Raw genomic sequence first — 13,112 nt, 5'->3', positions numbered from 1 at the left:
CAAGCGCACGGGTGACTGCGATGCCAGCTGGCACACCTCTGCCCCCAGGCAGCCGTGCCATGATGGTGTCCTTCAGGCCCCTAGATTCACTTCAGTGGTGTACTATGGGTCTCCGGCGCCCGGGACCGATACTTACATTTGAGCCCTGCCCTGTCGGCAACAGCACCCCCTGGCTCTGGGGGCAGTGGGAAATGGGCCTGCAGACCTCACCCCCCCCCCCCCGGGGTGCTGCCATCGCTGCTGCTGACCTGGTGGGGACGCAAATGTAAGGATGAGGGGCGCCTGGCAGCAGGGGGAGAGAAAGAGGCGTGACGGGCTCTGCCTCGGAAACCTGCCTTTGGTTGTCTGGTCCCTGTGTGGCCGAGATCCCTGTGGCTCCCTCCTTCCGCCCAGCATAGGGGTGGAGGGGCTGGCTGGCGTGGTCACCAGGGAAGTCAGCGGGGGGTAGCTCCTCTGAGGTGGGCCCAGCCGGCGCCCCCTCTAGGCCAGTGCCCAGGGCATGCCCCCCCTCGGTACACCACTGATTCACTTACCCCGCCGGACCCAATCTCCATTGTGAATGTTGATGACTGTCCCCACCAGGTTGTTCCCTTTCTGGCGCTTCTCCCAGAGAACATCCAGAGCTCTCCGAGCTGTGTCCTGAGAATGGAGATGAGTGGACGGACAGAGAAAGGAATTAAGTTACAGAACACAGATTACACATCACCCTCTTTGCCCAACACCGCACAGGCGTTGTTTCTACTGCATTCCTTATGCTCATTAAATAGAACCACCCTGCAGAGAGAGCGGATCGCACTAGGAACTGGGCCCTCCAAAAGGGATGAGGAGGTTTTGGGCTCTGCCACTAATTGTGGGGCTTGACACCTTGGGCAAATCACTGTGTCTCAGTTTCCCCATCTGTAAAATGGGGGTGATAACCCTTCCCAAGCACATGGGATGCTGTGACGAGAAATCCAGCCCTGGGTTCGAGGCTCCAGTGAAAAGCAGAGACATAAAATAGAATCATTTCCCCCTTCACGCCCAGATTCTTCTTTACCCCACCCGCCCACGTTCTTACCGTTTAACCAAAGCAATGTCCTGTTTGTGAAACCCTGAGTCCATGCTGGGCTGGATGCTTTACGTCTCCCAGCTGCCTGCGGTACCAACCAGCACTGGGCAGGGTGGAAACCCTGTTTCCAGTCGCTCCTCAGATTCCAGCAGGGTGGGGGTGTTGAGGGATTGCTCACCTGACCGCCCTCCACCACCCCATTTAGCCTGTAGATGAAGGGAGCTGGGATCCTGCAGATGGCACAGGCTGCACTAGATCTCTGTTATGCTGAATGCAGAGGGCATGGGGCCTTCGGGCTTCCAGTGGCCGTATGAAATAGAGGACGGCTGACAGCGAGGTGACTCAAGCACAATCCATGGACAGATGGATAAGCAGCAGCCAGAGGGTTTGACAGAGACAGTGTCTGGCCCCTGGCATTGAGGGGCTTTGCCCAAGCTCTGTGCAGGTTCAAGTGAACCAGTGCAGTCCATGGAGAAGCACTGCAAAATAAAGGGCTCATCACATTCTGGGCTAGTTACCCCAGGGGCTCCACCAGGTCTGCACACAGGATCGCCTCAGGCAGGAAACAGCAACCAGACTTTGCTTCCCCCTCCCCACCCCGAGCCTCCCAACCACTTACTTCGAAAACAGTCTCTTGTGTCAGGCGACTGAGGGCAGCAAACTCCAAAATCATGGTGCCAGCGCACGCCGTGCAGGTGTCCAGCTCTGTGCCTGTCCGGGAGTTCGGACTCAGGACCCCATACCTCAGGTTCACCTGGATGGACGGATGCTGCCTGAGTTTTACTGCGTGTTTTCCCCTCAGGCTTTTCACATACAGCAATTGTTGATTCTGGACACTTTGTGATTAGTGTGGATACCACTGAGACAGTACCCCCGATTTGCAGATCAATAAGGTTTAATGTGCAAGGTGTTCTATAAATATACTAGTTAGATACAAAGCCTAAAATTAACTACAATATCTCACACTCACTAAGCCAGGAGAGCTAAGCAGTCACTCAGAAGGCTGTATACAGGAATGGCTTTCTCCAGGGGCCCCGCCAGGGAGTCAGTGGATCCTCTGGTCCAACCGGCAGCACCTCCCGCGGAGTTAGGTGTTGATGGAGCGCCCGCTCCTTTGTCTAAGTGGTGACTACTTATACCCTTCCATAAACAACCTTCACCTAATTATCTCTCTCATTATCATATATGCTAATTACCTACATTGGGTTTCCACTCTTAACTACATTCCATTCTCACCATAATAATTGGGGTCGTCAAAACAACATCTGGTGATAGGAGGGGCGGAGTAAAAGTATGCCTCTTGGCAATAAAACAGTGTACTCCAGACGTTCAAGGATAACTTGTTCCCATCACGGTTATCAATGTGCAGCTGCAAGCCATAGAGTATCTGTATTTTGTCTTATTATGTGCCGTGCTTTGCAGAAACTGAGACATCTATAGTGTTATTCAGTCTCTGCCAACTGGAAGATGTCATGCTACAGGGGTCAGAAAAGACAAGCAAGCAACTGACACTATGCTAGGCCTGTAGGACAGTGGTCAAGCAACTCAAATTGTGCTGGGCTGCCAACAGCAATGAGGTTATTTTACTTCCATTCAGCACTCTCTGTCCCACAGCATTTTATAAAGCACCTGCCAAAATGCAGCCTCCTCTGGGGTGGAGGGTAGCAAACAGCTGACATGCAGCATGTTCCACCACAGCAAGGAAAGGAGTTTTCTGGCCTAGGAATTGGGACACGCCTATCCTCCTGCCAAGAGGATCAGGAAACCTTTATCATCCACATGGGACAGGAAGGATTTTGGTTTATAAACAGTCATCTGGAAGTGCCCCTCCCCCTCACCATAAGCCATATGGGGTTTCTATGGCTGCAAGGAACCTGGGTGCCTCAGACCTGAAGCAACAGCCAAGGCAATGTGGAGCCATCTCTAGAGAGCCTGAACCCCTTTCAGTCACTCAGAAGCACTGGGACTGTGGGGCTGGTGAGAAGGGTCAGCCCCACCCCCAGCGTCCTCCTGGATAGGGGCTCAGGGAAGTTGCCATGGCCGGTGGCACTCAGCCTGAGGCTCTAGGAAAGCGCACAGCCCCTTGGGCTCTGGACATGTCTCTTCAGACTCTGCAGGCCTTACTGGGGCTCTGCAGGGTCAGTCCATGCCAGCTCACACAAAGCCTCCCCTGTCCCGGTTCAGATCTGCCACTCCCTTACCCTGGGGTACGGAAGCCCACTGGTGGTGTTGAAAGCAGGCAAGAGACGGTACCCTAAATCCCGGGCCAGATGCAGGAGCTCGTCCTTGTACCACTGCAGCCGCATGCCTTGTGCCTTCAACATGTCAGCCATGATGTGACCCCCTAGCAGGCCCCTGCATGACAGAAAGGGGGACAGCGCAGAGCGGGTCAGGCTGCCCAGAGGACCCTGCAAGTCGAGATCCCAGACAGCCCATTTCAGGAGCTTGGTGCTCACTTCCCCTGCTGGGATGAGGAGACGCTAGGCCAGATGGGCCCCTCTGCACCCACCCGCCAAGGCCCATTGGTGAGCAATGGGCCCACAGCCTGGGGTGACGTCCTTGCTCTCCACCCCCAATGAATCCAATGCATTTCACACACAGCAAGCAGCCTTCCCCCGGCCGCCCGCCCACCCTTCTCTGCCCCTCCCCCCCCCCCGCAGCCCCTTCTGCACCCTCGGATGCCTCTCTTCCCCAGAGCCACTGCACTGAAGAGCCACCCTGCAGAACATCTGACAGAGCCCAGTCCCACTGGGTGGGCAGCATGTGCTGAGCTGAAGGGGCCGTAGCACTGGGTCAGTGCTCTAAAGGACTGAGCAAGAGGGGCCCTGTCCGCCACCACCCGTCCAACGCCTATGGGCTGTGGCTCTTGCTACCATCGGGGGCTCACCCCAGCACACGAATGTTGGTTTCGAAGACAGAGACCACCACGTCATTGTCCAGCCGCACATCCAGGACCACCTTCCGCACAGCATCCTCGAACTCGTCCAGCTTGTTAAGGACCTGGGCGGTGAGACCCATGGGAGAGAAGAGATTCAGGTCAGCGACATGGGGCCCGCTTGACGGCACTTCACTGGCTTCATAGCTCCCTTCAAATGCCTCTGCCTCGCCGGGTTTTCAGGGCCCTGCCCACAGCTACTGTCCGGCTACCCACCGCTCCCCTCTCCCGACCCTGCGTGCCTGTGCCCCCTCTCTCGATGTCCCCTCATTCCTTTCTCCCACAAGAGTGTTGGATCACCCACTATGCCTGGCATAGCTGCCCTGAGTCTGTCCCCCTCCGCCGCCGCCAAAGCCCCCTCAGTCCCTCAAACAACAATCCAACAGTTCCCCCTCAACGAGGGCTACTCCCTGCTCCTGGGGCCGTGTGTTGTCTATACAGACTGCAAGGTCTTTGGTGCGGGAGCTGGTCTTGTGAGGTGTGTACAGCCCGTAGCACACTGCTGGGCACTAGATAAAGGATACTCACAAGAGCAATTCGCTAACTGATCACATTCCTGAGGGGCATCACCTGCTTAGACACCTTGTTTCAGGCCTTGTTTTCAGGGAGCTAGCATCCTAACCAGTAGGCAATCCTCCCTTTTAGATATGCTTTCTGGGTCACTCTCTCCAATGCTAGCAGGAGCAGGGCCCACACAAGAGCATGAGTGGTCCCCAGGTTGCAAGCTCATGATTTTACTGTCCCACCCCCCCAATATTTGCTGGGGGCTTTGGGTTTTTTTGTGTGTGGGGGGGGGGGGTTTACATTTCAGATCATAGATTCATGTGATAATATCAGAATCTCAGTTTTATTTTAAAAAAAGTTTCTAGCCCACATGGAGAAGGGCTTCAAATCATGGCCTGAGTGCACACGACAGGTTTAAAACCCAGAAGGCAAAGAATAAGAACCCACATTTTATAATTGTTTTCTTTTAAAATCTCATGATTTCACGGGACCTAACTCATGATTTTTGAATGATATGGGCTGGCAATAGCAGTGGGTGTATGGGGAAGGGAGGGGACAAGCAGAGTCGGGGGGACATTGCATGCCCTGAAAAAGCATGGCCAAGAATGGAGGATTACAAGCTCTTTGGGGGCAGGGACCACGTTTCTGTTCTGTGTTTGTACAGCACCTAGCACAAAGGGGTCCTGGTCCATGACTGAGGCGACTAGGACCTACAGCAATACAAAAAATCTATTCCTTTTATTATTTGTTTAAGGCAGTTAAATAAACCCAGGATCATAGAACCAATGACAGGATAAGGAAACAAACAGGACATAGTGAAGGGAAAAAAAGAAGCTGAAGATAGACAGACGAAGAGAACGGAAAACATGCCCTGAATTTCTCTCTAATGCATCAGTCAGTATAGAACTGAGGCCCCAGAGGGGACTCAGGGAGAAAAAATTAACTGAACATGGGAAAAATGCATTAATTTTTGTTTGTCACTGGGGCAAAGAATGCTAAGAAGAAGATGCATTAACAGAGAAGGAAAAGACAAGAGAAACTAGCAAATTATGTGGGGAAAGGGTTATTAGCTGTAGCACCTAGAAGCCTCAGTTGAGATCAGGGCCCCATTGTGCTAATACTGAACATAGTAAGAGACAGTCCTGGCCTCAAAGAGCATAACACATGTCCAGCACGGTCATTTTTTATTTTGATCATATTCTTTTATAAGCAAGAAGTACTCATGCTAAACTGAGAGGTTCCATGCTTTTAACTGCATTGCTTTCAAACATACAGACTGCCTGCTTTTATCCCACTGACAAACACACACAATCACACTAATAGTGCATGTAACGCTACTGTTATCCCCATTGTACAGTTGCGGAAGCTAGGGTCAAGTGACTTGCCCAAGGTTAGAGAATCAGTCAGTCACAAAAGAGGGAAGAGAACCCAGGAGATCTGCACAGACCTGCATGAAGGTTTGCTGATCCGGTGGTTCTGGGTTTCATTACAATCCTGACGTTTGGGGGCAGTCTGGCCCTAAGTTCTATAGCCTTTTGGCAAGCATGAGCCAAGATCTGGTCTGAGAAGAAAGCCAAACAAAGCTTGGGAGTGCGTTCAGCTGAATTTCACCTGCAGTTGCTGGGTTTATTTAACACCCAGCTGAGCTATGCCTGAAGTGGAGGCAGGATGTGTGGGCTGGGAGTAGAGAGAAAAATCAAGTTTGCATGAACTTCCATGGGCCAAATCCGTTTTGTGCACTGAACACTTGGCACTTGACTTTCTCCCGTGTCCTATTTAAAACAAGCCCATAAGTTCCCCCCACTCCAACCACCCCTGAAGATGCCCCAAGAAACTCCTGCTCCTAGGTATACTTCAACTATACTTTAACTCTGAGCTTGTCCATCAAGAACATGCTTTAATACCAACTCTTCGCTCACTTGAAAAGAAGCAAAGAACAGCAGAGAGAAACATACAGTGCAATACAAACCAACGAAAGGGAATCCCCTCTGTGCCAGGAACTCAATCATGTTGTTGACAGATACCACTGCCTGTAAATGCAGACACCACTAAAACCCAGCTCAACAGATCTAAACCTGCAAACCCACAAATAAACTGGTCTGAAAAGTAGATTGCTGACTTACCACAAGCGTATCCAAAGTGTCAATAAGAGTGAGGGAAAACCTACAGATTTAAATGCAAAGAAACTGTTACCTTTTAAATTAAGATGAAAACTAGTTCTTGGAAAGCGAACTGGACCACATGGTTAGTCCAAAACACACCAAGGGGCAGATTTTCTGAACTTGGCACTTGCAAAAAAGCACTTCTACAATCTGTGCCGTTATTCATGCAATTGCTGTAACTGTATACACAAATGGATGCATAACCAGCCATCTGTGCATGCAACTACAAGGCAAAAAGCGATCTTTGCACTTGCAAAATAGCTGTATAAATATCCATCCCCGGAGAATTATGAAAAGCTGACCCGCCCCGCCCCCACTCAAAAACAAATTTCTACAGTATCTGTTTTCAACAATTTTTTTCAGGTTGCCACTGAAAAACCAAAAGTTTCAGTCAAACCTGAAACATTTCTGATTGCTGAAAATCTTTTTATTATTTTGGTTATTGGTTTTTTGATAAAAAGTATTTTGCAGAAAAAAATTCCTCGAAGTATATTGCAAGAACAAAAACCATTTCCTGACCAGCTTTCATTCTGTACCTTCTTGGTCATGAGGGGGAAAATGCACTTTAATTACTGAGACTGAAATTATAAATAGCACATCCACTTTTCTGTCACAAAGATCCTTCCACAAGTGGACAGACTCAGACTATAAGGTCAGAAGGGACCAGTATGATCATGTAGTCTGACCTCCTGCACAACACAGGTCACAGAACTTCACTCACCCACTCCTGTAATAGATCCCTAACCTAAGACACAGTTATTGAAGTCCTCAAATAATGATTTAAAGACTTCAAGACAGAAGATCCACCAGCAAGTGATCCATGCCCCATGGCTACAGAGGAAGGTGAAAAACTCCCAGAGCCTTTGCCAATCTGCCCTGGGGAAAATTCCTTCCCAACCCCAAATATGGTGATCAGTTAAACTCTGAGCATGTGGGCAGGACTCACCAGCCAGACACCCAGAAAGAATTCTCTGTAGTAACTCAGAACCTACCCCATCTAACATCCCTTCACAGGCCATTGGGCATATTTACCACTAGTAATCTAAGATCAGTCAATTGCCAAACTAGGCTGTCCCATCATACCATCCCTTCCATAAACTTATGAAGCTCAGTCTTGAAGCCAGTTAGGTTTCTTGCCCGCACTGCTCCCCTTGGAAGGCTGTTCCAGAACCTCCCTCAATGTTTTTCTCAAATATTAATTAATTCAGCTTTAAAGTCCCCATGTGGAGTATCACCATCATTTTACCTGTGGGGAAACTGAGGCACGTTGTGTGACATGATTAGCTCTTGGTGGCACATCATAGTGAGCCCAAGTGTCGGATGGGAATAGAAGCCCAGAACCTTATTCCCAGTCTACTGTCCTAACCACTAAGCTACACTGTAACACATAACCAGAAAAGACACAACAATCCTTCACAGTAGCAAAGAACCGAGAGGATGCTTGTGGCTAACAGGTTTATTTAGCACGTGCAGTTCCAGAAAAGTGCTCCACACCCTGTCGTGCGAATGGAGGAAGAGGAGGAACCCATCTTGTACACTCACTTGCCAAGGGCATCATCAATATCCCCACGACTCGGCTCCATCCCACGCACTCGGCCCCGACAACTCAAAGGCATTAGCTCATCTGCAGGATATGCATGTTTCTGTACAGGGGAGAGGAAACAGCACAAAATGTTCAATCTCTGACTGTTGGAGATTGATGATAGATCAAGGACTTGGAAACAAAGACTCAACATCAAGACTGTAAAATGGGCTGCTTTTGAAGTAAAAGGGGCCCCTTTTGCCATTCCCCACGCCACGGAAATGCCTCGTGGTAAGCTGTTAGTTACACACGCCTTATCAACCTCTACCCAGGACATAGGAAGCAATGCAAACAGCTGCTTAGATCTGTGCTGCACTCATCTAGATCTTACACTAGGAGGGCTAATACTTTGCCAATCTAAAGCACCTAGCCAAAGATGTTTGAGGGCTTTGCAAACATTCAGTAAAATCCTGGAGCTCCTCCTCAGGCAAAACAACGTCAATTGGATTTTGCTTAAGTTAGGAGCAAATGAAAGCCAGGTGCATGGATTTCAGTGTTTGGCTCTTCAGTTATGATTAGCCCCATTTTACATACGGCTACCTCAAATTCTAAGTCATTTAGGTGAGGGGACATTTGGAATTCTGGCCAGAATCATCCAGGCTTTGCTAGCCATAGAAGCTCACATAGTGAGCAAGAGTTACCCTCTGTTCTGAGGGACAGCCACCTACTATCAGCTACGCCTACTCTAAGCACAAGGGAATAAGATGAGGAAGGTTTCCTTGCTCCATTTGCAAGTCTCCTAGAGTTGGGTGGATTCCGGCCAGCACCTGAATGCTGTCCAAGGCCTTTGCTATGCAGAAATTTCTTTGGGGGAGACTTATACCTGGTCTACACCTAAAACATAGGTCGGCCTAGTTACATCGCTCCGGGGTGTGAAAAAGTTGCACCATGAGAGACATAGTTAAGCCTACTCAAGCCCTGGTGTAGATGCCGCTAGGTTGGTCAATGGAAGAATTCTTCCATCAACCTAGCTACTGCCTCTTGGGAGGATAGATTTACAACAGTGAGAGAGAAACCCATTCCATTGCTGTAGCAAGTGTCTACACTACAATGCTACAGCATTTGTAGCATAGATATATCCTCAGTGTTCATTTAAAGAACAGAAATGGGAGAGGGTAAATTTCCCATGAAGAAGGCAGCCTTCCTTTTGCCAAGTGTGATCCTCTTGAGTTTAGAATGGAAACAGGAAAAGACTAGATAGTGTGTGGCCACTGTAGGGTGTTTGAGGGATACAGGCAGCTTTCCAGCCTTCACTATACCCCATCCAAGAGTCAGAAGAATGGGACACAGGGTCTGGTCCGTCCTTCCATGCACAAACCGCTCCAAAGAAGGAGGGAAGGGTCTTTGACCTCCACAACTCCTCCATATCATCCTAGCAGAGACCCAGCCCCTCCCAGCTCTACCCCGGGCGTCGGAGCAGCTCCATATCACTCCCAGCTTGGGCCTGTGGTTAAAAGCCACAGCCTAGCCCCATGACGAAAGTAAATTCAGTGGAGCTGGGGTGTGAGTGGTTGCTGCACCTGGATTGCTTCCCCCATGTTTCTATTGTAAAGGGTGTTTTTTGGTCACACCCCAATACTCCTGTGTTTTTTCTCCTGCAGCTGTAGAGCTATCTGAGGTGCTGCTGGGGAAGTAGTATTAGAAGAACAGACAAGACATTAGACTCAGAGTTTAGTTCACGGACACGTGAGCAAGTACAAATATAAAAATACTAGTTACCATGTAGCTGCCATATGCGTGGTCAAACATCTCCACGACCTGGTCCCTGAAAAGGCAACAGCAGAGAGACAACAGGAAACTCAGAACTGCTTACAGAATCTGCAGCAAAATACTGCCATTATGCAGTCCCCCTTATCAAGAATCTTGTAACTGCCATTTCAAAGCAGATGAAACAACTATCTGGCAGAGATCAATGACTTGTATCTAGAGCATTTTATTAAGTCGGTGCTGAATTACTGATCCCCTTCTTTCTCAACTATAGTCGTTAGGTTAAATTGTGTACAGAGCAGAGAAGGTGCCAGCTCTCCACAGGGAAGTCTAAACAGGGCAGACGCTACAGGCAACACACTAGATCTTTTCACAGGGCCGAATACATTTTTAGGAGTGGCGACCTACAAAGCTCATATTTTATTTGCAGGCATTTGGAAATTGGGATGGGGGGGGATTTGAGTTTTTAAATTGTCTGGCTTCCTGGTGCTGGGTTACATTAAATTGCTGTTGCACTTAGAGGATCATCAGGCAGGTGTTTTCAAGTTCCGTCAAGAGTTCCTCAAGTGCACAGCGTTGGCGCACATCTATTGCCGCTGGGCACGCTTTGGGTCAAGGCCGGTCTTTCATCAGGTACATGTACAGCACCTGGCACAAGGGAACCCGGAGCCGCGACTAGCACCTCCAGGCGCTACCAGACGATGAAGTAACCCGTCTGACCCAGGGAGCTTGTACCATACACACCAGCACCTCCTCCCCGCCCAAGCCATCTTCACCATCTCACTGGCGGCCGGTGGTGGCAACCAGACTTTGCCAGTCCAGACAGACCTGGCTTCTCCGAAGGGCTGTCTGTCTGTCTGTCTCCAGGCGGCTGGACTCCAGCCCTGCTCTGATTTCGCTGGGCGGGGCGGGGCAGGAGACCAGCTGGGGCATTGCACGGCCCGTGATCCGGCCGGCGCAGGGGGGCGGGCAGCCTTGCAGGGTGGGGGGAGGGGCGGGCACCGGGAAGGGAGCCTCCCCCCCCCCGCGCGCACACCCAGGGCGGGTCCCGGCCACAGACGGACGGACGGACGGAGCAGGGCTGCCCTTACCTGAGCCGACTCTTCTCCGCCGCCCCCAGGGCCGCGGCCCCCGCGGCGAGGGGCGCCCAGAGCAGGGCCAGCAGCACGCCCACGGGGGGGCGCCCCCGCCGCCGCCCCGGGCCCCCCCTCGCCGCCCCCGCCCCCGCCCATGGCCGGGCTACGAGCAGGAGCAGGAGCAGGAGCCCCCCCCCGCGGCGGCTACACGGGACCCCGCGCCCGACCCCGGCCATGCCGCGCCCCGCCCCCAGCCCGGCCGGGCCCGGCCCCTCGCCCATGGTGCCGCCGCCGCCACACGCAGCCCGGTTCACGCACGCCCCGCTCCCGCTAGGGACCGCAACATCCGGGTCCCGTCCCCCCCGCAGCGAGGCATGCTGGGAGATGCAGTTCCACCGGCGAACGCCCTCCCCGCCGCAGGGGATGCTGGGAACTGTACTTCCAAGGCCGCGGCCGGGTCCCCCGACTGCGCTACGGTCCGGGCACGAGCGGCGCAGGGAGGGGGCGGGGCTTACAGGGAGTCTGAGGCTCCCAGAGCACCTGAACCCCTGCATGCACCGACAGGTTCTGCGTTCCCCTGTGGACACTTGCAGAGCCCCGTCCCACCCCCCTCAGCTGGAAACTGCTGCAGCTCTGTGCAATGCAAGCTGCCCCCAGAGGAGATCGTGCAAAAAAGCTAATGGGGGGGAATCCCCGAGAAAGCGCTACATCCCCTAAGATCTCACCCACCCACTCACCCAGCTGCCACTGCCCAAGGTGGGACAGGCGGGTTACCCGGCCATCCTGTGACTTGCAGAATAAGCGCTTGGCAGTTTCCCCAGCTGTAAAATGGGGACAGGGATGGTGCGCTCCTTTGTAAAGCAAGGTGAGATGAATAGATGAACAGGGTTATATAACAGATAGAGGGGGCTGGCCCTAGACCAAATAGCGCCCCGGGGAGGAGCATCTCCTACACTAACCCCCCTCCATTTGTTAAATATTTGAGCACCTTATTTTTTTCTTGCATTTATAGCCCATTTCATGAGTTTGATGCATTATCTGTATGCATGATTTTATCCATCTCATATAAGATGAATAAATACAGATTTACAGATCCTAACATGCAAGTTTATCATGCCATATCTAAGCAAGTCCAAAAAATTGTTTCCTCTAAACTTATACAGATGTTTTAATTAAGAACTGAAATGTACCATCATCAAGAAATTGAACAGTGCACCAACATTAAACAGTGTTACTAGGAAGTTAGTGAAAAATGAATCCACGTACAGAATACTTGAAACATTTTACTTCAAACATTCTATTTTCCCTTTTGTCACTAACAAAAACAGCACTCCAAGCCCCGTACCCCAAGCCTGTTTGCCTGGGTCACCTACACTTAAATCTGGCCCTGAAGCTAGGTATTAGGTTTTCCTCATCAAAAAGAAAAAGATGTCAATAAGGCCATGTCTACTAGCGAGCTTACAGCAGTGCAGTTGTACTGATGCAGCTGTGTCACTGTAAGAGAGAGTTTGTGTATCCGCATTCTGTGGACAGAGAGAGCTCTCCCACCCACATAATAAAACCACCTCCACGAGCGGTGGTACCTATGTTGGAGAGACACACCACACTACCATTTAGGCCTTCTCTACCCTAGCATTTATTCCAGCAAAACTTGTGTCACTCTGGGAGTATGGGGGGAAAAAAAACAAAAACCCACACTCCTGAGCCACAGAACTTTTGCTGGCATAAGTGATAGCGTAGACATAACCTAAACTGCAACAGCTCCAAAGGGGATTCAAACAATTAGATTCAGATTAATTAGACTGGTAATTAAAATAGGTTTAAACAAGTGCTATTGCAGAGAAAAGGGTTCTCTCTCTCATAGGAATCTCCCAGGATGTATATATACACCCCCTATCTGATTTCTATTGCTTGCATCTGAGGAAGTGGGTTGCAGCCCACGAAAGCTTATGGCTGCAGAAATTAAATGTGTTAGTCTTTAAAGTGCTACAGGATTCTCCTTGTTTTTGCTCTATACAGACTAACACAGCTAACCCTGGGGAACTTTTCAGTGTATGGTGCACTACAACTCCCAGAATTCTGTGCAAGCCATGTGATT

General features: G+C 50.8%; 1 protein-coding gene across 3 annotated transcripts in view; it reads right to left on the bottom strand.

Annotated features, from left to right (window-relative positions):
* Positions 1-11,114, bottom strand: part of LOC137148938 (ER degradation-enhancing alpha-mannosidase-like protein 3) — a 29,562-nt gene extending 18,448 nt beyond the window's left edge. For all 3 annotated transcript variants that reach the window (XR_010918621.1, XM_067542168.1, XM_067542167.1), the window contains exons 1-8: positions 11,030-11,114; positions 9,951-9,996; positions 8,192-8,292; positions 6,611-6,650; positions 3,936-4,048; positions 3,250-3,403; positions 1,668-1,802; positions 534-639 (exon numbers count right to left, since the gene is read on the bottom strand). Coding sequence is in view for 2 of the 3 variants with exons in the window: in XM_067542168.1 (XP_067398269.1) it covers positions 534-639; positions 1,668-1,802; positions 3,250-3,403; positions 3,936-4,048; positions 6,611-6,650; positions 8,192-8,292; positions 9,951-9,980 (679 nt within the window). In the remaining variant the exon portion in view is untranslated. The remainder of the gene's footprint in view (positions 1-533; positions 640-1,667; positions 1,803-3,249; positions 3,404-3,935; positions 4,049-6,610; positions 6,651-8,191; positions 8,293-9,950; positions 9,997-11,029) is intronic.
* Between the last annotated feature and the right edge of the window lie 1,998 nt (positions 11,115-13,112).

This window comes from Emydura macquarii, unplaced genomic scaffold, assembly GCF_026122565.2.
Source record: "Emydura macquarii macquarii isolate MOO-44397 ecotype Brisbane River unplaced genomic scaffold, CSIRO-AGI_Emac_v2 contig_691, whole genome shotgun sequence".
In the NCBI taxonomy this organism is placed as follows: domain Eukaryota; kingdom Metazoa; phylum Chordata; order Testudines; family Chelidae; genus Emydura; species Emydura macquarii.
Note: the sequence above shows the minus strand (reverse complement) of the source record. Positions and strands in the feature narration are given on the sequence as shown.